Genomic DNA, 25,687 nt, shown 5'->3' on the forward strand with positions numbered 1-25,687 from the left:
GCCCTTAATCTTGATGTGTTTTTACTGCAATAAATGGAGTTCGTATACAGGCTTGTTTGGTGCATTTTCCATTTGGTTCCTGGTCTTCTGTTATTCGCACTGCACCAGATATTTGGATTTAATAAATAATGACAACAATCAGTGTTACAGATTTACTTCAGAAAAATGTATATTAATATACACCCTCTTATTTTGTCAAATTCCCAAGTTACTGGTAGTAATATTTTACAAATTGTCCCTGATTATTTCTGGATTTGTCCTTGATTTGGCTGAGATGTCCTGATTCAGTTAAGAGCTATGATTACCAAACCCCTTAAATACAATTAGTCAATAGAGTTCATTGAAAAGTTCTGAAATGGGTACTTTTGTCATTTGGTTTCACTATTTAATGAAAAAAGTGTTAAAAACTACAAATTTAAAATGCACTCTAATAAATGTTGCTGTATTTAACAAGTAGTACATTAAATTAGGAAAGTGAATAAAATAACACATGCTTTTATGCATGGTTCTTAAAATGTACACAAGAGGCCCATAGTTTGAAAACATCCCAGAGACCAAAATTTAATCCACTACTGGACAAGTTAATTTTCAATTAAGCAGTGAGTTCCAATGGAACGGGAATTTTACTGTTGATAATGCAGTTTGTTTTCAATGTGCATCAGTTTTGTTTGGCAAATGGTCATCAGTGTTTCTACTATAAAATTTGAAAGCAGTGTTAGTAGCATAACAGGTAGCATACTTGCTTTAGATGCAGAAGGCTGTGGGTTTTATTCCCTCAACATGTAGATGGATTGCTGACACCTGAGTGCAGTATAAGGGGAGTGCTGCAATCCTGAATGTGTTGTCCTTTGGATGAGATGTTAAACTGGTGTCCCATCTGCATTGATGATGGTAGGTACCGTGAGATCTTTCACATCCATTTATCGAAAAGAGTAGAGAGAAGTTCCTCAGTGCCCTTGCTGATTTCCTCCAGTAGTATAAATGTCACCAATATGAAAATAGGCTACTATCCTAGTGGGACTACCCTGATCAACAAAGGGTAAATAAATTAAAAGTATTAAATTAAATCCACATCTTTGTCTTCATTTCAAAAGTAAAGAAGAAAATAATATGCATGCTGACAGTTTTGAGCACTGTTTATTGTAATTTGGGGGAGAGAGACAAGTATGCAATGGTAAAATGGCTACTGGGGGCTGACCCATTATTCTGTCTAGGGGCCCGTTTGACCAGGATCTGGCTTAGTGTATAGGTTGTTACTGGATCTGTAAATATATACCATATGATGTTGTCAATCTTCATTCATACTTGACAGATGGGTTTGGTTCTGACCTCTTGGAACCGACTCTGCTGTTATATAACTCATGCCAGCCAAAAACTCTCAAGCTAAGGCTCTACCCAGAATGCCCCTCTCCCCATTACCCCAGATCTCATTTGTCAATCTGAAAATTAGATGTGTCAGCCGATACTCTCAGCTAAGTCCCTTTAATTATTGTTTTTCTAGTGATTTTTGCTAAAAAAATCTAACTATACTACTATATTTGATACCTTCTCTGTTTTCTGAGTGTATAAGTGCTGACTACTTTGGCACCAACCACTGCTTCAGCACTGATGACCTCTTCAGCACCAACAATATCTTCTGCACCAGCTTCACTCACCTCTCATTCAGTTCCAGCTTCCCTGTCTGCACAGCAACCAGCGATGCTGAAAGTCAAGACATTTAAACCTCCCAGGACTGTGTTTCCCTGCTGTGGACCCATTCTTCAGTCAACTCTCCAGCCCCTAAGCTGATAGGCCAAAGTCTCCCTCAGGAATGTCGATCCATTCTTCCAGAAGTCTGTCTGAAGTGGACGTAGTTAGATTGTTGGAGCATCTTTTGGTGGCCAGGGGTCTCCCCACACCCATGCAGACCTCTCTACCTCCCAGAGCTGAGGCATAGTCTCCAAGGACTCCACCAGATTTTTCTCCTTCAGCCTGGTTCTGAGCCTTGGAGCCCTCCACTGTGACACTCCTTAGTACCAGCTGCCTCGATGCTGAAAGTGGACCTTACCTTGGCACCAGGGTTGTCTCTGTCTTCAGCACCATTGGATCCACTGCACACCCAGGACCATGGTTTGGCTGTTGGTTCTGAGACCCACTGTATGGTTCTGGTTGTTTCTGTGGTGCCTTCTTTGGCTCTCAGGACCATGGTGTTTCTGAACTCTCCTCATGGATGGCGGCTCATCAGAGTGGGGTGTGACCCCAGGTCCGAGGTTGTCTTTCTGTGTTTCGGGCTCCCATCCCTCTTCAGGTGGGCCTCCCTTCTAGGTCATGGAGAGAGCTTTAGCCTTAGCAGGCTTCCAGCTGGCTCCTTCCTCATCGGAGTGTCATAATTTCATATCCTCTGGCTCACAGCTGTCACAATCTACTACATCTGGACAGCAAGTACAGGTGCTTCAAGACATCCCTGTTCAGGGTCCTTCCACTTCTGCATCTTCCTCGAACTTCCCCCAAGGAGCCACCCTGTAAGAGGACTTGCAAAAGGAAGCATCTAAATTCTCCAGAAGAATCAGTCATGGAAGACGCAAACTAAGATGAAAGGGAAGGTTTCCCTGAGTCACCCCTGAAGATGTCTCCTTCAGAGACATCGTGAAAATACTGAAATAGAGGGGTGACTGGAAGCCCTCAAACCCATCCTCTGAGGAATCTGTGTTCTTGCAAGCTTTTCATGCCAGCCCATCTACTTCCTGGGTGACCCCACCCACTGACGACCTAATTAAGCTGATTGAAGCAACAGAAGTAGAAACAAACTGAGATGAATGAAACAAAATCCACGTCAGCAGAACCAGCAGCAAAAAGTCCAATATTAAGTGTTTTATTAACATCCACTTTTCGTTCAAGAAAACTAAACTTCTTCAGACAAACATCAAAAGGTAACAAATGTAAAAAAACTCCTTAAATACACAATTAACACATGGTACATTTGAATGGACCAACCAACTGGTTAAAACTCACTGACATCAATGTGTGGGAAAAAGCTGATCTCAAAGCTTCTTAAAGAGCTACTACATACAAAAGTCAGATCGTTACAGATTGTGTTTTGAAATCAAACAACTAACCAAAATGAAATAAAAAATGAAAATGTGTCTAAACATGAAATGTTTAAAACCAAGAAAAACGAAACATAATAAATGGAACCAATTTAATAACTTAAAATAAGAAGTAAAACATAAAAATAATAAGTCATGAATGGAAAATAAAAATAAAAAAATAAAAAATAATAAAATTACCTCTGCATACTTCTGAGTTTCAAAATGCAAGCTAAACTTACTCTGTCATTAAGACCTGGAGGTCTGTATGAACAGAGTTTCAGCTGCCAAATCACTTCTAGGCGCTCTAATAGTAGTTGAAAAGGACCCCCCTGATGTCAAAGGGAACCTGTCCTAACACCCTAAAAGTAAAACTGTGCTGAGGGTGGTCATTAACATGTTTCGCCAAAGCGTTTTCACACTTATTTTTCCTAATAAAATATAAATGCTCATAGATTCTTTCGTTAAAACCTCTGTCAGTCTTGCCCACATAAAATGCTGGGCAAGACTGGAAGCAAGCTAAATAAACAACCGATCGAGATTTACAGTTAAATCTACCAACAGTGGAGAAAGAAGACCCAGCAATTTTAAATCTCGAACCAGTGGCAATGTGCCTACACATGTTGCAACTCTCACATTTGAAAGTGCCCTCTACTCTGACACAAGTGCCCTTTTTTGTTTCTAATATCCGTTTGAGGTTATCACCCCTCCTGTATGTAAAACTAGGCAAAGTACCAAAACTGGCTTGTAAGGCATCGTCACAACAGAAAATACTCCAGTTCTTGACAAACACCTCCTTGATTAAGTGAATCTCAGCACTATAATTAGTGATGAAAGAAATAGAAGTGTCGACTTTCTTATTGTCTACAAAGACTTCAGGCATAACTGGAGGTGAATGTTCTAGTGGACAACTTGTGAACAAACTGCTGGGTCTTCTTTTTCCACTGTTGGTAGATTCAACTGTAAATCTCGATCGGTTGTTTATTTAGCTTGCTGCCAGTCTTGCCCAGCATTTTATGTGGGCAAGACTGACAGAGGTTTTAACGAAAGAATCTATGAGCATTTATATTGTATTAGGAAAAATAAGTGTGAAAACGCTTTGGCGAAACATGTTAATGACCACCCTCAGCACAGTTTTACTTTTAGGGTGTTAGGATAGATTCCCTTTGACATCAGGGGGCGTCCTTTTCAACTATTATTAGAGCGCCTAGAAGTGATTTGGCAGCTGAAACTCTGTTCATACAGACCTCCAGGTCTTAATGACAGAGTAAGTTTAGCTTGCATTTTGAAACTCAGAAGTATGCAGAGGTAATTTTATTATTTTTTATTTTTATTTTCCATTCATGACTTATTATTTTTATGTTTTACTTCTTATTTTAAGTTATTAAATTGGTTCCATTTATTATGTTTCCTTTTTCTTAGTTTTAAACATTTCATGTTTAGACACATTTTCATTTTTTATTTCATTTTGGTTAGTTGTTTGATTTCAAAACACAATCTGTAAAGATCTGACTTTTGTATGTAGTAGCTCTGTAAGAAGCTTTGAGATCAGCTTTTTCCCACACATTGATGTCAGTGAGTTTTAATCAGTTGGTTGGTCCATTCAAATGTACCATGTGTTGTTAATTGTGTATTTAAGGAGTTTTTTTACATTTGTTACCTTTTGATGTTTGTCTAAAGAAGTTCAGTTTTCTTGAACGAAAAGTGGATGTTAATAAAACACTTAATATTGGACTCTTTGCTGCTGGTTCTGCTGACGTGGATTTTGTTTCATTCATCTTAATTAAGCTGATTGTTCAGCGGGAGTGGAAGGCTAGAGTCCATTCCCTGGAGACCAGATAAAATTTTGACAGCCCCAGAAGACCAGCCCCATTGGACAAAGGTTGAGTAAAAAAGCGGTTCAAGGATAAAGTTGAGTGTAGTAAAAATAAAACGTAAACTGATAGTAAAAACACTCAACACATCAATAACTGATTTATTGCAAAAAAGTAAGCACTTTTACGACCACACTGTCGCTTCATCAGACAGTGATGAAGCGATAGTGTGTGGTCGTGAAAGCGCTTACTTTTTTGCAATAAATCAGAGTTATTGATGTGTTGTTGAGTGTTTTTACTATCAGTTTACCATTGGACAAAGGGTCTAGCAGTGGATGCCATGGTGGTGGTGGTGGTGGCGGCCACCAAAAAGGAACTCACCGAGGAGAGTTCTACTGTCCATCCTCCTAAGTAGGAGGATAGACAGATTCAGGAAGCAGGTTTTTGCATCAACCTTCGCTATTAGGTCCTTGAACTTCTTGGCACATTTTACTAGACTCCAATTGTACCTGATAACTGAGCTTTCAGACACCCTTGCAGGAGCTGTATCTGACAAGGTTCAGGATAAGGTTGCCTTGCAGCTTGCCACCCTGGATTCTATCTCAATCATGTCCATGCGGCTCATTGCTCATGCAGCCAAAGGGACATCTAGGGCAGTGGGTACAGGCGTTGCTATAAGGTGACACACCTGGATGTGTTTGTGTGACTTCACGGTACCCTTCAAGTCTTCCTTTGTCAACACTCCTGTTGATGACTCCTCTTTGGCCCAAAAGTTAGAGAAACACTAGCCAAGTTTGAATAGATGGAAAGACTCTTTCTGCTATGGGCATTCATTTTTCTACACCTCAACAATATTATTCTAGGAATCAGAGGAGTGAAAAATATGGTTCAAGAAATCCCAAGGGCTTTTTTGTGACACAAGTGGTGAGTACTCCCCCCCCAGGACAGAGAGGGGAAGTCTGCTGGAAGACATCGTCCCCATGGCAGAGGGGGTCTGCATAATCAGGGCTCCAGAGATTCCTTTTCCAGACAACCCTACCAGCTCTCCTGAATGGAGGGCTGATTGCTTACCTCTGGAAGCAGTCAGAGGAAGATTTTCACTACACCAATCAGCCTGGCTTATGATAACCTCAGATACCTGTGTGCAAAGAATTATCACCAGAGGTTACCATATCCCCTTCAATCTCTTACCAAGGCTTCAAAGGTGAATCCCCAATGTTCCACCCAGTCAGAGGGATCTAGCAGCAGTAGAAATTTAAAAGCTGCTCCAAAAAAGCCATCCAGGAATTCCCACTAGACCAAATAGGATCCGGATTTTACTCGAGATTCTTTTTAGTGCCAAAAAAGACAGGGGACTAGAGATCAATTCTAGATCTCCCCTTACTGAACAAATTTGTACAACAGACAAAATTCCAGATAGTCACAGTTCAGGCTATCCTTCCCTTCCTGGAGAAGAATGATTGGATGTGCTGTATAGATTTTCAGGACGTGTATTACCACATAAAGATGGACAAGCTCTCAATTAGATATTGCCGCTTCTGGCTAGGAGCCAGTCATTACCATTTCTGAGCACTGCCCTTCGGTCTCACCACAGCCCCCAGGATGTTCAACAAATGCATGGCAGTTGTAACAGCTCACTTGAGACTGAGGATTCTGAGTGTTTCCATACCTGGATGACTGGCTCCTCATCTCTCCCTCCAGGCATCTACTGCTTTACACCGTGGTGCTAGGCATTTCAATCAACAAGGAACAGTCACAATTGACTCCTACACAAGATCTAGAGTTCATTGGAGCAAGACTAAATACAATTTCCTGGGTAGCCTCCCTCTCCCTCCACAGGCTGATAAAGCTAAGGTCGAAAGTTCAAGCAATCATTTCCTAAAAAACGTTCCTGCTCACCTGGTGCTTCAAACTCAGGGAACCGTGGCAGCAACTACTGTTTAACCTTAATACCCCTAGCAAGGTACCACATGGGGCTGCTTCAATGGCTGGTGGGATCACAATGGTCAACTCTAACGCATACGATGTCCCATCCAATCCTGATAACAAATCACTGCAAAAAGGATTTATCTTGGTGGATGAAGCCAGAGGAAAATCTATGGGGTTGCATCTTTTCTCCCTCTCTGTCCAAAGCCATAGTGACTACAGATGCTTCCCAGATGGGGTGGGAGGGCATTATCTGGAAAAGACTGTTCAAGGCACCTGGTCCCCACAAGAGGACAATTTGCTCATCAGTGTCCTAGAATTGAGGGCAGTGCTTTTAGCATTGCAAGCATTCCAGTCTATCCTTCCTTCGGTGACAGTTCAATCCAATCGGACAACATGTTGGTAGTCTGGTACATCAACAAGCAGGGAGGAGCCAGATCCTGCCTACTATGTTGGGAAGCACTCAGGATTTGGCAATGGGCTATAGCTTCCAACCACTTTCTGATAGCAATTCATATCCCGGGAAATTCTGATGTGAGTGTGGACAAGTTGAGCAGATGCATCCTCCTGCCTCACAAGTGGTCACTCAACCACAACAAAGTTTTAGTGTTAGTCAGTTCAAATGTTTGAAGTAGTGCATGTATTTGCCGTGCATGAAAGCGCTAACAAATAAACGTTCGTCGATTTGGTATTTGTGATTTGTGGATTCCTACTTTTATTTGTGTTTCTCAAGTTTTTTGGTTGTAGTTTTTTAACCACAACATAGTGATGAAGATCTTTCATTGTTGGGGTCAGCCATGCTGCAATCTGTTTGCCTGTCTGATAAATAACAAATGCAGCAGCTACTTTGCCCTAATTCCCCCTTAAAGGGAATCCCCAAGAGATGCACTTCTCCTCAATTGGCCCCCCGGACTTCTTTATGCCTTTCCCCCTACTCCACTGATTCCCCAGTTTTTGAGGAAAGTCCATAGTTTGAGAAGCAAAGTAATTCCCATTGCACCCTATTGGCCCCATCAAGTCTGGTTCCCCTTTCTTTGGCCTCATCTGATTCACTGCCCTTGGATTCTGGACCTAGCTCTGGACCTGCTGTCTCACCCTCAGGGCTTAGTGCATCCCAATCTCCAAAATCTCAAGCTGACTGCTTGGTATCTCCAATTCCAGTACCTGCTAGGCAGAATAACTTATCCTCTTCAGTGCAAAAGATTCTTCTGACTTCCAGTAAACCATCCACCAGAAAGCTTTACCAGAGCAAATGGAAAAGATTTTCTATTTGGGCCTGTGCGAACAGCATAGACCCCTTTTCTGCACCAGTTCATAAGGTCCTGGAATATTTAGCAACCTTATTTGAATTGGGCACCTCTGCTTCTGCAATTAAGGTTCAATTAGATACTATTTCCAATTTTCATAATGGAGTTAATGATCATTTTTTATGTCTCATCGTTTAGGCAAGATTTTTCTTAAAGGTGCCTTACATTTAAAATCCCCATTCAAAGATCCTATAGCGCCTTGGGATTTGACCTTAATCTTTCAATGCCTAGTTCAACAACCCTTTGAGCCAGCAGCTACTTGTCTTGGAAAAAGCTCTTCCTAGTGGCTATCACATCTGCCAGGAGAATTTCCAAGTTACAAGCTTTATGTGTGAAACATCCTTATATCATATTTCACAAAGAGAGAGTGTCACTAAGAACCAACCTATCCTTCTTCCCCAAAGTGGTATCAGAATCTAATATTAACCAGTCTTCTTTCCAGATTTTTCAGACAAAGGTGAATATGGCTTACATCTCCTGGACATCCATAAACAATTATGCTTTTACCTGGACAGAACAAAATCTTCTAGAAAATCAAACCAATTATTTGTATCCTTCTCAGGACCCAGATTAGGCAAATCTGTATCAATGGTTACTTTATCAAGCTGGCTTAGAGATTGTGTTACCTTTGTCTACAAGCAGAATAAACTCAAACTGCCTACTCTAGTTAGATCACATTCTACCAGATCTGTTTCCATTTCAGCAGTTTTCATTCTAAGGCCTCCATGGAAGAAATATGTGCAGCAGCAATATGGGCTACTCCTCATAACTGTATCACTCATTACAAATTAGACATGTCCTCCAGGGGAAGAGCATCCTTTGGCTCTATGGTACTCAGAAACATCCTTCCTTCCTTCCTTAAGGCCGCCCAGGATCTAAAGTAGATGAGGACTCTGTCCCATCTGTCAAGAATGAATGAAGATTCACAACATCAGATAAAGAAGTTATGTCCTTACCATAACGTTCCATCTGTGCTGTCGATATTCATTCATTCTTGACATCCCTCCCTCCTGCTCCCTCTGAAAGACTTCTGGAGTATCAGACTTCGTCCTGGGAGGTTATAGGGTTATACCTTAGACAGGGCTTCTGTATTTTCTATACTAGGCTGCAAACTCGATCTGAGATAATGGGGAGAGGGGCATTGTGGCGTGGGTAGAGCCTTTGCTCGAGAGTGTTTGGTTGGTGCAATATATATAACGGCGGAGTCGGTTCCTAGAGGTAGGAACCAAACACATCTGTCAAGAATGAATGAAGAATGACAACACAGATGGAACATTATGGTAAGGACATAAGATCTGATGTTATCCTAGTCACCATTCATCATGTATGGGTCTAGGATCCAACATCAAATCCGAGCCGGCAACACTTAGACAATACCTTAGCTCAAGCTCCTCCCCTCCTATAATACTCTGCTGCCCTTTAAACCCTCAAATCTCATTTGCCACCATCAGCATCAGACGCAGATTGCTCAGCTCCACTGGGATTCCAGTTAAAAAAGTAGGATTATCTTTTTGATTTTTTTCATCTTCTCCTTCTTCATTCTCTTAGTTTTCTTCTGGTCCTAGTCTCAGCCTATTGTTTTCCACGTGAGTTAGCCATCATTGTTCTAACCCTCCCATTTATTTGGCTTTTGGTGCCCTATTCAGTGTTGTTAAAGTCTGTGAAGAAATTTTTCTTAGATTTTACATTTTCTTTGGGTTTCTGTAGTTTTAGGTTTTTGTGTGTTTTGTGGTTTGTGTTTTAGGATGGATTTTTTGGTTCAAAATTGTGGCAGGTTTCTTGATTGCCCTCTTGCTTGTTCCTTTGGACTTGGTTTTATGTTTTTGGCTGATTCAAGATGTCAGAGAAGCCTTCAGGGTTTAAGAGGTGCTCCTCATGCAGTCAGAAGACGCCTGATTCTGACTCGCATGAGGACTGCCTCTACTGCCTTGGCGCCAGCCACCTGGAGGTTGAATGCGTAATTTGTGCCACATTCAACCCCAGGGCCTTGGTTGAGTGCTGAAATAAACTGCTTGTAAAATGAATGGTTTAAGGGGGGGTCCCTTGGTCAAGGAGCCTTTGACTAAGCTGGGCAATTCTGGCCACAAGAATAAGGCAACCTCCTCCTCCTCTTCTGGGGAGGTTCTGGGTAAAAAGTCTAGGCTGTTGGATCCCAGATCCCTGGATCAGACTCCAGCCTTGGTGGTGTCAGATCAGAAGTCCTCCAGAGAGTCAGCACCCAGATCCAAAGCCTCCAGTCCAAGGTCTTCAGATCCAAGGGTCTCAGAGTCGACTTCCAGATCCAAGACCTCCAGATCAAGGCCTTTGGATCCGAGCCAGTGTAGGCCTGTCATGAATCTGATCCTGCCTGATCCAAAGGATTCAAGAGGCCTGTCCTCAGATCCTTCTGTTTCCTCCAATCCAATATGGTCATATCAGAGATCTGTGTCAAATTCTATTGTTATTGAGGACCTTCCCACGGATCCTCTGGGAGGGGAGCATTTATTTACCTCTCCACAAAGGAGACGATCAGCGAAGACCCTCGAGATCCCGGCACACGTCTTCAGCTAGGTCCTCTATTTCATCCTGGTCTTCCAGGAGCATCCTTCCTTCTGATATGGACAGGATGATGCAGTCCTGCTTAAAAGCTCAAATAGCACTGGGGCTTCTGGTTTCCCCAGCCCATCTGACTAGGGAGCCTTATCATGCTCCCTGATTTTCTCCTCATCTGACCCGGCAGGGTTTGGACTTAAGGGAGGCGATGCACTGCATGGAAGTGGTGGGTGCTTCTGAGACACCCTCTGTCCCTATCCCATCAGAGTCTATGGCTAGTTCTGCTCTCCCTCCCTTGGGGCAGGTGGGGCTACCGGTTCAGGTTGTCACCCTGGAGTCCATGGGGGCGGGTTCAGGTTCAGACCTTTCAGACCACTCTCTGCCTCTCCGTACTTTGGCTCTTGATAACTCTGGTCTGGCCTTATCCAGGAGGTATGGAGGTCTTGCTGGCGTCTGCTCCTTCCTCCCTTGTGGTGTTGTCCATGGGGGATGGGGCTTTGTCCAGGCCTTCTGCTTTCCAGATGGTGGAAAGAACTCTCTCTGCTACCAAAGTAGCTTCCCCTGCTCACCAGGCTCCATCCCAGCCACAGTGTTTGAACGGATCCTCTCATCCTGCTCCTGGTCAGCCTGTTAGATCTTGCTTCCAGTGGGGGAGTTACCCCTGTCGGGGTCCCCACCTCTTCCGTGTCTTCCCCAGAGCCTACCTCAGAGGAAGTGCCTCAGAAGAGGATATGTAAAAGGAGACATCTTGACTCCCCGATGGAGTCTCTCATGGAGGACACAGATATTATTGAAGGGGACATGTCCCCAAGGTCGCCACCCGATGATGTCTCCTTTGGAGACATCCTGGAAATCCTTAAGGCTAAGGGCAGTTGGTCTGTCTAGCCCCTGTCCTGGGGTGGAATCCGTGTTTTTGGAGGCTTTCGGAAAGGGCCTATCTACCTCTTGGGTGTCCCTCCCTGCTAACCCGATCGATCTCATTGCCAGCAGGGCATGGAAGGAACCTGACACAGTGGAGCCAGTGCCAAAGAGAGCAGACAAGTTTTTGAGTCCCCCTTCCAACAAGCCCTTTTGGTCCACGACAGTTCTGGTTGATGCGATAGCTGCCGCCACCAAGAAAGAGCTGGAGGAAAAGAGTTCCTCTGTCCATCCTCCCAACTGTGAGTCAAGAGCAATTGACAGGTATAGAAAATAGGTGTTTTCATCGGCTTCATTCTGCCTGCGAGCCTTAAATTACCTGACACATTTTAGCCATCTTCAGAGGTATTTGATCAAGGAGCTTATCATCTCCCTCTCGGAGTCCATGCTGGTGGAGGACTTTAAGACTGTTTCTCCCAAGCTTGCAAGTTTTACATCTATAGCTAATTCATCCATGAGGTTGATATCCAACATTGCCATGGGTACCTCATAGGTTTTGGACACAGGCGTCGTGATTAGCCATCATGCCTCTCTTCACTTATGTGGGTTTGTGGAAGCCTTTAAGGCATCATTCACCAATGCTCCCTTCAATGATTCAACTCTCTTTGGACCAACCATAAAGGAAACTTTAACCCGCAGGGAGCAAGATAGGAAGACACTGTTGGCCATAGGGATTAAGTTCTCTACCCCCAGAGGCCCTTTTCCAAAATCCAACAGGAGAGTAAGAAAGTTTGGTTCCATAAGTCACAGTCTTTCTTTCAGGAAGCTCAAAAATAATCCTCTTTTCAGGGGACAGGGGAAAGGGTTCAATGGTCAATGCCACCCTAGGGGCAGAGGAGGCACGCAAAATTAGGGCTCCAGAGAACCCTTGTCTGAGAAGCCCTTCCAGTGCTCCTGAAGTGCTGGCTGACTGTCCCTCCCTGGAGGCAGTTGGGGGCCATTTTTCTTTGCACCCTTTGGCCTGGGCAAACATCATAACTGATCTGTGGGTGCTAAGAATCATATCTAGGGGCTACTATATTTCCTTTTCTGACCCTCCCCCACCAAAAATCAGAACTCTTCCTGACGTGCCACCCAGACAAAGAGAGTTAGCCCGTCTAAATTTGGCCAACCTCATTCTAAAAAGAGCCATCCAAAAGGTCCCCACAGGACAGAGAGGATCCAGAACTTACTCCTGCTTCTTTTTTGCACCCAAGAAAACAGGGGACCTGCATGCAATCTGGACCTCAGTCAGTTAAATCTCTTAGTCAAGAAGTCGAAGTTTCAGATGGTCACCGTGCTGTCAATTGTGCCCCTTCTGCACAAGAATGACTGGATATGCTCTGTGAATCTCCAGGATGTGTACTATCATATCAAAATAGACAGGCGGTTCAGGAAATTTCTCTGCTTTCACATAGGAGCCAATCACTGTCAGTTCAGAGCCCTGCCCTTTGGACTCACCACAGCCCTCTGGGTGTTCACCAAGTGTATGGCAGTGGTGGCAGCTCATCTCAGGCTGCAAGGATTCCAGGTGTTTCCCTACCTTGACAATTGGCTCTTCACAGGTCCCACACAGCATCAACTAGTGGAGACCACACAGTGTCTTCTTCATCTTTTTGATCAGATCAGAATCACAGTGAATCTTGCCAAGTCTTCTTTGACTCCATCTCAACATCTGGAGTTTATTGCCACTCAGTTGGACGCCATCCCAGAGATTTCAGCTCTTTCTCTCCAGTGCATGTTTCTTACCCGGTCTCACGTACAGTCTCTTCTGGAGCAAACCTGTCCTCCAGTATCACTCTGAGTGCCTTAGGGTCCATGGCAGCAGCCATTTATCTGGTTCTACTGGCCAGGTACTACATGTGAGTTCTGCAGAGGACCCTGACAGTTCAGTGTTCTGCTCTTTTTCATCCTCTGTCAGTTCCTATTCAGCTCACTCCAATATGCCGATGACATCTGTCGTGGTGGATGCACTCTCCAGACCTCCTAGCTGGCAGGCCTCTTTGTCTCCCTACTCTGGTGGCCACGGTGACCACAACGCTTCCCTCCTAGGGTGGGAGGGGGGGCACTTTCTGGGGAAGAATGTCCAAGAGGCGTGGTCCCAGTCAGAGACCAAACTGCACATTAATGTTCTGGAGATGAGAGCAGTCCTCCTTATGCTGCAAACCTTTCAGGACTGCCTTCCTCTTGGGACAATAGCAGTGAACACACACAACATGATGGTTGTGTGGTACATAAACAAACAAGGGGACACATGTTCTTATCTACTTTGTCATGAGGGTCTGGGAGTGGGTGATGTTCTCGGGGCACTTTCTCTTTGCAATGCATATTCCTGGAGCATCCAGTGTGCTGGCAGACAAGCTGAGCAGGGCTATTCTGACCCCGCATGAGTGGTCCCTGAATCTGCTAGTAGTGAAGCAGCTCTTCATCAGTGGGGCCAAATGAGCTGCAGCCTGTTTGCTTCCCCTCTCAACCACAAATGCAGCAGCTACTTCACCTTGATCCCCCAGAGAGGGAGTCCCCAGGGACGCTCTGACATATGATTGGCCTCCGGGTCTTCTTTATGCTTTGCCTCCATTACCACTAATTCCAAGAGTTCTTCAGAAAGCAAGACACTTCAGTATGCAGTTAATCCTCATTGCCACCTTTTGGCCTCGGCAGGTGTGATTCCCTCTTCTACAATCTCATCTGAAGTACCCCCCCTTAGGTGCTCTATCTGGTTCTGAATCTGATTTCTCATCTGTCACTCCTTCTACTTCCAAATCTACAGATCCTCTGTCTGACAGCTTGGCTTGTCCAATTCCGGTGATTATTGTTAAGTCCATGCTTGTAACACCTGTGAAAGACATTATTCTTGCTTCTCAGAAATCTTCTACCAAGAGAGTTTACAGAAGTAGGTGGAAGAGATTCTCTATCTGGGCCAAAGGTCAGAATCTGGATGCATTTTCAGCTCCTGTTTCAGACATTCTTCTTTTCTTGGCTTCCCTCTTTCAGGAGGCCACAAGTTCCTCTACGATTAAAGTCCAAATGGCAGCTATTTCCAATTTTCACCTTAATGAAGAACCTACTTTCTCTTCTCACCTGTGTAAGGATTTCTTGAAAGATGTCTTTTTATTGTGTCCTCCAGTCAAGGATCCTTCTGCATCATGAGATCTTGCTTTGGTGCTGCAATCTCTAACTCGGACCTCTTTTGAGCCTGCCACATCTTGTGATCTCAAATTTCTTTCTTGAAAGACTGACTTTTTGGCGGTAATAACTTCAGCGAAAAGAGTATCAGAATTGCAGGCTCTTACCATCAAGCCTCCTTATTTGATATTCCATAGAGAGACCTTGAGATCCAATCCTTCCTTTATACCAAAATTGGTCACTGAAGAAAACCTCAGTCTATCCAACTTCCAGTGTTCTTTCCCAGTTATTCTAACAAGGGGGAATACATTTTGCATACCTTAGATGTTCATCGACAGCTTTGTTTTTATTTGCACAGAGCTAAGTCTTTTCATCTCTCAGATCAATTGTTTGTGGCTTTTTCAACCAACAAGAAGGGCCAAGCTATTTCAAAAGTTAGCATTTCCCATTGGATTTCTCAGTGCATCTCTTACATCTACTCCTCCTGTGGTGCTCCTTTGCCTGGACCAGTTAGGGCTCATTCTACCAGGTCAGTGGTTACATCAGCTGCCTTCTCAGCTTGTCAATCCTTGGATGACATTTGTGCAGCAACAACTTAGTCTTCCCCTCATACCTTTATTACTCATTACAAGTTCAACCTAGTTTCTAAGGGAAAGGTTTCCTTTGGCTCCACTGTTCTTTGGCATGTCATTCCATGAGGCCACCCAAGTATGTTGGGTCGCTGGGGACTGTGACTCATACGTGATGAATGGTGACTAGGATAACATCAGATTAATAGTTATGTACTTACCATAACTTGGTATCTGTGTTATCCGTAGTCACCTTTTATCACGATCCCATCCTCCTTTCCCCCTTCCTGAGGGAGTGACAGGAAATTAGCTGGAACTTTTCTAGTGGCAGGTCTACTCTGTCTGTCCTCTTTCTCTAGATCAAACTCAGTCTGAGGGGTTAGAGGGCAGCAGAGCATTATGGGAGGGGAGGAGCTTCAGCTAAGCTGTTATCTAAGTGTTGCTGACTTGGATCCGATATCGGATCCTAGACCCATATGTGATGAATGGTGACTACGGATAACACAGATACCAAGTTATGGTAAGTATATACTATTATTCTTTTTGCCATCATGTGTATGCAGCTATGTGTGTCTGTATGCCTGTCTGATTGTGTTTGGGGTAAGTGTGTGTGTGTGTGTGTGTGTGTGTGTGTGTGTGTGTGTGTGTGTGTATACATGTGTCTGTGTTTCCTTGTAAAGAATCATGGGGCACACAGCTGAGCAGTTATTTAGACTGCTCAGTTAGCAGATAGTTAGCTATATAAATTAGTTATTAAACATACAAAAATGCCCAACATGATGTGTGTTATTCTGGAATTAATGTCTGACCAGGGGGTTTCTCAGGCCCGACTTCACAGGTGGAGGGCCTCTACAGCCCTGGAAGGGCATTATTTCCACAGTAACACACACCCTGGAGGGCATTATTGCACTTAGAGAATGTGCTGTCTGTAAAATTGTTGTGTTTTACTTATTTATTTTATTACTATTTTTTTTTTTATATATATTTTTGATGCAAAATAGTTCCTCCGCCTAATGTTTCAGACTTGCTGTAATATATGCTAATGGTGTAGGAGGTGTCACTTAATAGGATGGTTTGCTTTAGAGTAGTTCCTAACTGCTATGGGTTTAGTTGGGTTTTCTGTGTTGATTTTTTATTGCAAGGGAGACAGCTTTGTGGTCCTATCTCATCAGTAAGGATGTGACATGGGTGGGGGGGTGCACTGCTGTCCCATGCCCGTGAGTAGTAGGTCCGGTATGCTTGAACCTGCGCTAAGAGTACAAACTGTCTGGTCCAGGGTGTTTGTGATAATGGAGCCCAGGAAAGGTTATGCCTGTGAGTTAGAGGCAGTGTGTGCTTCCCACTTTATAGAAGGGTATTTATAGTCTCCAATGAATACGGTATTTGGTTGGATTGTGAGCAACTCTAGTAGATCTAGGCAAAAGTTGTGAGCTTCGTGGCTCACAGATGGTGACCTGTAATTGGCCAGGACATGGTAAGGAACATTGTCTATGAAGACTTTAAAGTGGATGAACTCCAGGCCATCATTTTGAGTTGTATTTGATGCTAATTATGTAGATAGGCACCTCCACTTTTAGCCCCTGTTTGTGCTGCTGTTGGTCTAAATGTGTGGAAGACACTGTAGCCTTCCATTGCCAGAGTACTTTCAGCAACTTTAAACTAAGTTTCAGTGACAGCAGAGATGTCTGTATTTTACAGAGTTAGGAGACCTTGTAGGTTGTGAAGTTTCTTGTTTAGGCTCTGAGCATTGAGCAGGAACACACTGTAAGGTAGTTTTCGAGTTATTTTTTTTTTTTTCTGTGTTGGTAGTTTTGTTATTTTGACATTGCCTAAAAAAGGCTCTAAGGAGTGGATAAAATTTTAGCCAATATATAAAAGCCCGGGGGGGGGGGGGGCAGGTGCAGACCTTCCCTGGCAAAGCAGTGTGGTCTGTTAACCATGTCTTCCCATGCTGACAGATATTTGGATTCCCCTAGAGTGACACCAGAAAATAAGCCAGTTATTAAAATCAGTCATTTCTATTCTTACTGTAGCATCATCTTTGATGAAGGTACAGTGTTGCTCAATGCAAGGCATGTACCTGCCTGTGACACATATTCTGAGAGATCCATAATGTCTCTGTTCATATAGTCCAGTGCGGTACATCTCAGGTCATTTACACCCACATGGACTATGATAGAATCATATTGGTACCTGTGGTGCAGTGACTTGAGTGCATGTGGGATATTGCAGATCATTCCTTCAAATACTCGGCTTACTGTTATCTTCTCCTTGTCTAGCCTAGTGAGAGGGACATCTGTGTGTCATACAATAGAATCCCCAATGACAAGAATTGTAGGTAAAGTGTTTGCTTGCTTATGGGGTTTGTTCTTGGAGGATCATTGTGTATAAGCTTATGTGTGATGTTAGGTGTTGCTTTTGGTGTGTGCTTTAGTGTTTGCGGAGGATAGGTGTTGCTGTTTGATAGCTTAGGAAGTATTTGAGGTGTGAAGAGGTTTCTGTTAAGTGTCTCATCATAAGAAAGCCTATGTGTGTGTGTGGTGAGTGGTATGTGTAAAAGATGTAGTGTATGTGTTCTTGACAACCTAGATTTTTTTCCTCCAAGGAAGTTATGTATGTACATCTCTTGCATACTGTGTTAGTTTCTTTAAAGATTAAAAGGTTGTCTGAGTACTCGAGACAATTGCTACATTGTCTCAAAATGCCCATATCTTCTAAGCTGGCAACAGATATGTTAGGAAATTGCACATCCTTGTTGTCAAGACCTGTACTTGGTTTTACAATGGTCACCTAAGTGGTGTCTAAGGTTAAGGATAGATGTTAGATAGTTCTGTGACCTGGTATTAGTGCTGTTTGATGCACTAACTAGCTGCCCTAAGCTTAGCTCCATGCAGAACCTTTCTGTGTTACAGGTTAAAGTCCTCAGTACTAGCTTTATAGGTTTGCTACTATACAAGATACTGCAAACCGCCACTGTGCAGAGAATAGCTCCACAAAAAAAACCCATTTATATCAGAAAAAAGCTGAAAACTAACTTCTGTGCCCTATGAACCAATAAAAGACTACACTTTGAGCTTTCTGGAATGCTTCCCAACTCAGAGAGACCAGGTAAACACCTTCTGCCACAAGATGGATGATCCTGGAACTTTTAATGTAAAAGCGCAGCAAAAGTAGCTCTCAAGGGCAGATGAACACCAAACAACTAGGTCTGTAAAAAGCCCTCTGGCTGATGAAACAGTCTCACTTTAAACCTCCTTGTGTGTTTCCCAACTTGGACTGACTGGGCTACTTTACTACTGCCACAAGAAGAGCAGTCCCTGTCTTCTTAACGTAAAAACACACTTTGATTAGCCAAAAGTGAAAAGCTATTAACTAACTACAAGAAATTCTTCCTTTAAGCTCCCTTGTGAGTTTCCCAACTCAGACAGACCAGACTACCTTTATACTCCCAGTCTTCTTAGTGTAACAAACAGTTTAGATAGACAAAAGTGAAAATGTATAAGAAACAAATCAAATAACCTATGAATACTTTGCAATCTTTATATGATAAGACTACTGGAAACTTAAATAATTCCTCATAATTAAATTTAATCCTACACACCATATTTTATTTCTTTTTATAGATATATGGAGTAAGAACAGTATAGCACTCAAAGCAAAACCCTGTTTATTTTCTTTTTCCATTATTATACATTGCTTAAAAAAACTTAAAATGTTGTAATTGTTTTGTTTCTCTCTTGCTTATCCTTTGTGTACTTCCCATCACTTATTAAATATTATATCGCTCCAAAGCCTCCATCAGTTCTTCAGAATACTGAAAGCGTTGGACACATATATACTCATTAATAACCTCCTTTTTACCCTTTCCTTTTATGCTTTTTCCAAATGTTTAACAGAAAGATTTCTTTATAAACTGTTCTTTGTCCACTACCATTTCCATCACCTTTACCTAGAGCTCTTTCATCAAAACATGTATTTTGTATTTAGCCCTGTTCCCTCAGCCCAACTGCCTTCATTTGACGCTTTTTAATTTTTTATTGCCAGGGTATAGTGGTATATAACCTTGTGTATATAGTTATCCTTGTGCTATGTTTTCTAGCATTTTTCCTTTCAAGCATATTACCTCCTTTCTTGGGGCAGAAGAGCTCTGAGACTTTTCTCTCGCTTTCTCTATCTCAAGTCTTTTTATATGGAGCTCCTGTGAAGCTTCTGACAGATCATGTGGAGGGTTCCCTAAAGTTTTGAAAAGCTGACTGCTTGCAGTGGTATGACCCATTGAGCTTAAGCTACTGCAACAGTGATCTACTAGAACATCTGCTTTATGGTAGGTTTACTTATACAACTATTTTAAATGTGGTTATCTGTCTGCACCAGGCAGAAGCCCTTTTGAACCGAGCACCTGAAGATGCCATGTCTATGCTATAGGTCTTCTTGTGGACCATAATGGTAAACACGTTCATCTGTCCACACGTTGTGGACATTAAATCACACTGTTAGGCAACAAAAGTGCCCTACTGAAAGCATTACAGTCTCAGTGCACGAGTGTAGTGTGCACATGTCTTATTAGTCCAAGATCAAGCATGTTAACACTGCTTAGATGTGATAGTGCAGTATATTATGGTAATGATTCAGAGATGAACATTTTATTTTACCTTATTATCGTAATCACTATGCTGTGAAGCCTCTTGTAATGCAGTAAAAGTATGGCCCCTATGCTGTGTGAGACCACCTTATGCAGAGAAAATCAAGAATACGAATTCAGTGGAAAAAACATTGTACCACTATATAAGCATAATGAAAGAAGGTAAGCCACTCAGTAATGTATCTCTGCATTGCAGTGAGCACCAGTGGTGCACTGCAGCAACCTAGACAAATAGGAAATTGTAGATTGGATAAGATCACGTAGCAGAGGGCATGACAGGTTAATGTGTAGTTAGGGTGGGCTCACCATGAAAGACAACCAGAGAACATAGCACAATGGCATGACAGGGCAATGTGCCTCTGGAGGGCTGTCATCATGACAATGAACATTGCACAAGGGCATGACTAGTTATTGTGCATCTGGGGTAGACTCAGCTTAACAGAGAACATAAAGCAAGAACATGACAGGTTAATGTGCAGATGGGGGGTTCACCATGATAGACAACACAGTACAGGGGTGAATGCTGTGGGGAGACATTCTCAATCTCGTGCACAGATTGCAAGACATGCTGTTGGGGAAACAATGGTTCCTATATATAAGTCAGGGGTTGTCCACATGTGGAGGGGTGTGTGATAGAGGAACATGATATGTACAGTACAGTGCTGCAAGAAGGTAGACAGTTGCGACATGTGCTTTGCTGGTGTCAGTATGGAGCAGGGTGGAAATGGTCTAAGCATAACAGCAAACAGATATGTCACCATCACATCGAGGAGGGCAATGTTGAGACATAGATGTCAGCTAAGTATGGTCATGTATTAATAAACACACACATATGCATGCACACACTTACACTTACTCTTACACACACACACACACACACACATGTGCACACACACACACAAACTTATGTGCAACTTACAGGTGTACATGTGTTGCCCTGGACTCATGAACATGTACAAATTTCGCCACCCAAGAGGTGGAGGTGTTACTACAGGGCCTAAGCACAAATGTGGCATACACATTGTAGAAAATAGCAATACCAACAAAGTCTTCCAGTACCAAGTGTGGCAGAGAGTGATGTAAGACATCAGTGATCTGGATGGCCATAATACTACAGTATTACAAGTGTACCTCTTGGTTTCTGATATGGTACTATATGCGAAGACCAAGACATTGCTGGTGACAGATCCACCACAGGAGGTGGATCACTTTTCACAGACGTGGAATCATTTTTGGTAATCCTGTCTAGGCCATGAAAGTAAGCCTTCATATGTGGTGGTGGATTAGGTGTGGGAGCTGGGCTGGTGAAAACTGCCCAAGTGTATCTTGGGGTACACCATGTTAGTAACAGCAGGTACAGGTCAATTTGTAGAGTAACCCACATGTGAGAAGGGATTTTTCTGCACAGCATGCAAGACTATCTATTTTCCAGGTACATTAGTGCAGCAACTGTGACATCCTGCATCACAAGGCATTTATCTGCCCTTATGCCATGCACATAATTGGTGTCTGTCAGTGTTTGTGTGACACAGATTAGTAGGAGTGAGATACAGGATCTGGTACTGTCACAGCTGTTATCTTTATGCTTTCATAAGTTCCACTGGTGGAGGGACTGACACAACAGGACAGCACATGCCTAATGTCAGCAGGTCATCAGTGGCTGTCAGTGATGACAGCATATACTGTGTACAGTCGGATGACACAGTGGTACTCTGAACACTTTTAACATTTAAGATCTTGCACATATGTCTCTCATATATGATATGATGGTGGAGGGTCAGGTCAGTCCTATATTATGTGTTTTGAGCTGGACATCCTGCCAATGTGAGCCCAGTCTACACAGGAGTCACCACTTTAGATAGCATCCATCAGCAGCACTTCCTTTCATATGCATGCACCCTCCATAGAGGAAAAGCATGTTGGTGGCTGTCTCCAATGTGAGAGCAGATCTTTCCCAGAACTGTTTACAACACTTGGTTACAGTTAGCCAATGTGGAGGTAAGTGATCCAGGCACAGACAACCAGTATGTACACCATAGTATAGATGGTGAGCCTGCTGCATAGCCTGTGTGAGGATGTGCAACATCTGCATGGACAGTTGGGTGACCAGCAGCACTAGCAGTGCGACATAGCATATAGGAATGTATAGAAAACACAGTTTCTTAGGTCACTGGTTGACAATAAGATATCCGTTGCTGCATTCACGAGACATGTGCCAAATGTCCCCTTTTGTGCTTATACATGCCGTACCGGCCATGGCTGTACAAGGGTAAAATTCATGGTGGGTGATCACAGGCCAGGTTTGCACAGATGTCACATAGAATTTCAAAGTCTGATTTACTGTTTTCCCTAGCCATGCCAGTCACCACAACTGGGCATGGCCAATCTCATGGTCAGAGCAGATTACACTTATAAGGCTACACTGCTGTAGTTGTCTCACAGAACCAACCAGTCTGGTTCCCGCAGTTATACACAGTTCCTTCCTGCTGTTAGCCATCAGAGTGCAACACCTAACTATGGCCATTCCTAAGTTTGTGATACAGCCCATCTTGTGGCTTACAAAATGGGCAGGCACATTGGGATTCTTGAACCTGCTGCCAAAATACTATATCACTCGCACAGAATGCATCATGTCCTGACATTGCAGGACCACATAATACAGCTGGTCAATGTTCAAGGCATGGAAGCTCCATCCTGACATTTGAGGATGTATTCTTTGTTTCTCTCCCAACCTGCTAACTGCCCAAGTGGCTACTTTATCTGCCTCTCATGATCTTTTCACTTATGGTAGCATTGCTGCCACCTGTCACTGTGACCCAGCCAACCTGTGCAAATGATGATGACTCTTCTCTGCCAACCTATTTAGTCTGTGTGAATGATGTAATATCTGATGCACATCATGCCCAGCCAGTGCACTGTAATGGGTAGCCTGGGTATGTTAAGGTGTGCATTAGCTTTATTCTATGTTATCTTTGCCACAGCACATAGTTGTAAACCAGAAGCCACCTTTTACCACTGATGTAAAGTGTTGTTCTCACCTCTACCTTGCTTGTGATGCAGCTGCAACCTGTTCCTCTGATGACCCAGTGTTTGATTCCTCATTTGCTGCTGCACCACTTCTGTCAGACAGTACTGAGATATTTCAAGATGTAGCTGCTTCCATACTACTGTACTGTGCAACATGGTGCACATCCACAAATAAATGACTGCAGGTCTAAGGTGCATACTGCATTGTGCCACAAAATGTGTCTGAGCATGCCTTCAGAAGTTTCAACATGTGTTTAACAGAGTTCCTTGTTTGTAGAGGGGTGGTGGTGTACACCATTTTGGCCATCATCTATGGTTCCAAAGCATATCCGGCATCACCTGCTATGCAAAACAGCTGCCAGCTTCAATGGCAACTGCATATTCTAGTCTGTGTATATGGCCATGCGTGGACCTACCAGCTAGATGACCCTTTGGGGAGTCACCACCATAGGTTCAAAGATTCATAGGAGATTAATTACGAAGATGATGGCTGAAGAGCCCATACAAGCTTAGCCAATGTAACCCAGTTTTACTTAATATATGGCCCCTAGGGCAAGAGGATGGCTTGGGTTTGTGCCTAACCCTTGAGTATCTTAAAGATATCCATAAGGGAGATAGGCACTGCTCCAGGTGTGAATTTGTGACTCCCCATCCATTGATCCAAGTTTCTTTTGAAGAGGGCCGTGGAATGGCTCTGCTTAATATGAATAGGAAGCCTGTTCCAAAGAGGGGGCAATCTCTGAGACAGATATCTATCTCTCCAGCATGTTTTGTTTGAGTTGCTGGCTAAGTGACAAAGGCCACCCCTTAATAGTCAGTAGGTGACAAGAGTAAAGGGATAGGGCTTTTTTAGTCTATCTGCATAGCTCATGTTTACACCCTGAATTTTCTTTGTGAGGAATCTCTGAGGTTCCTCCAGCTGCTGTAAGTGCCTAGTCCAGTACATGCCAAATGGCGTATTGTACTTAATTATTGATGTAATGAGGGCCAAGTACAATGGGAGTATAATTTTGTTGGATCTGGTTGTCATTCCTTTACTTATAAGTCATGCCACATAGAAGGACTTCCTCACCACTGTTGACACATGGCAGTCAAAGTTTAGGCTACTGTCTATCTGTACACCTAGATCTCTCACTTCTGAGTCTGCACTTAGGGGTCTGCTGATGATGATGTAATTTCCCGGTGCATGAAATGTTAGTAGAGATTGCATGTGTGTGCCAAATATTGGAATCATGGTGGTTACCTTACCAGCTGACAAAGGATGAACTCTTGAGCTTCAATTGCCTGAGTTCATCCCACCAATGAGTGAGGTTCCTCCACAGAAAATCAATGTTGATGAGTTCTACTAGCAGTGATGGTCTTTCTGGGAGAATGCCCCCTTCTTCGAGTTGGTGTGACAATGGAGTCGGTATAAGTAACTTGTGGGGGGGCTTGCCTCCCACATCAATGTTTTTTTCCGATTTTTTTTTTCTTTTATAGTGAATACAGTTAGTTGATTCCAATTATTGGTTCATTTAGTTTTGTCCACTCAAAGTGAAACCATCATGGGCACTGTCTGGTGGTATACGGACATGTTGTGTATAATGCCCTGGTCATTGCTTACCACCTGGCAGTTAATGGAGTGGAAGCCCTTCTGATTGATGGGCTGGATTCCTTCTTGAGCAATTGAGACATTGGTGACAATGTGTGTGCAATTTTGAAAAATATAATAGTAATTTATAGTTGTATATTAGAAAAGAGAACAAACATATCTTTAGCAGACTTTATGCTGAGAACAGAAGGAGGGGAAATGGCAAGTTAGAGAAAAAAAGGAAGCCGTATTTTGTAGTTATAAAATGGAAGAGAAAAGTGGGAAGAGTATTGACAGTATGATTGTAAACTTAAGTTCGAAGGCAGGGAAACAGCAGTAATGTAGTTATTTTCCTCATGTAACTTAAGAATTATGTAAACAGGAATATTTATCTACTTCTTAGAGATGAAATTTTAAAGCTGACTTGAATGTAATTATGAATGAAGTTATTTTAGGCTGGGGAAGGAGATTTCCACAGTTGTTGGACCATGATGGAGAAGTGATAATCTCTGCTGTGAAGGGTATTATGAGGGGTTTGTAAGACAGGACCCAAAGGTGACCTAAGATAGTAGTTAAAGTATCTTACTAAGACAACTAGTAAGGAAAGGAGATGATTTCAATATACCAGCCAATTCTGGCACTCTTTAAATGTGTCATTTGTTATATTTTAAGAGTGGTAAAATATGCTTTGCAGATCAGCAGCGTTTTAGAAAGGATTAGCTACTGACAGAATTCTATAGTTAGAAATGTTTTTTTCTTGTGGCTTTATGAAGTAATTAATTCAAGTCTATTTTGCTGGTGACTGCTTGGATTACAGTTCTGAAGATTTGTTTGAAACATGATTTCTTTTAAAATGTGTGAGAAATGCAATTGCGTAACAAAAATGTGGAAATGTTTTGAAGGGCAGCATATTTAATAATACTTTTCAAAATACATGTTTAAATGTTCTCACAAATATACATTTATCTCTCTAGAATCATTTGAAGCTATGTCCTGTACAGAATTACTGAAGCGTTGGTACAAGAGAACGTTATCAGGTAAAATTATGTACCTGATTATATGTTGTATACTGTATGTGGAATACAAATTGTACCAGTCATGTTGCCACCTCTGTAAACTCAGAGTGTGTGTGTGTGTGTGTGTGTGTGTGTGTGTGTGTGTGTGTGTGTGTTTATATATATATATATATATATATATATATATAATGTAAAT

General features: G+C 42.7%; 1 protein-coding gene across 1 annotated transcript in view; it reads left to right on the forward strand.

The window, feature by feature from the left end:
- Positions 1-25,687, forward strand: part of LOC122794924 (probable ATP-dependent RNA helicase DDX60) — a 3,096,781-nt gene that overhangs the window by 932,712 nt on the left and 2,138,382 nt on the right. The window contains exon 10 of the mRNA XM_044063517.1: positions 25,450-25,512. Coding sequence (XP_043919452.1) covers positions 25,450-25,512 — 63 coding nt within the window. The remainder of the gene's footprint in view (positions 1-25,449; positions 25,513-25,687) is intronic.

Source organism: Protopterus annectens, chromosome 2.part1 (assembly GCF_019279795.1).
Source record: "Protopterus annectens isolate FY-2018-M chromosome 2.part1, PAN1.0, whole genome shotgun sequence".
Lineage (NCBI taxonomy): Eukaryota > Metazoa > Chordata > Ceratodontiformes > Protopteridae > Protopterus > Protopterus annectens.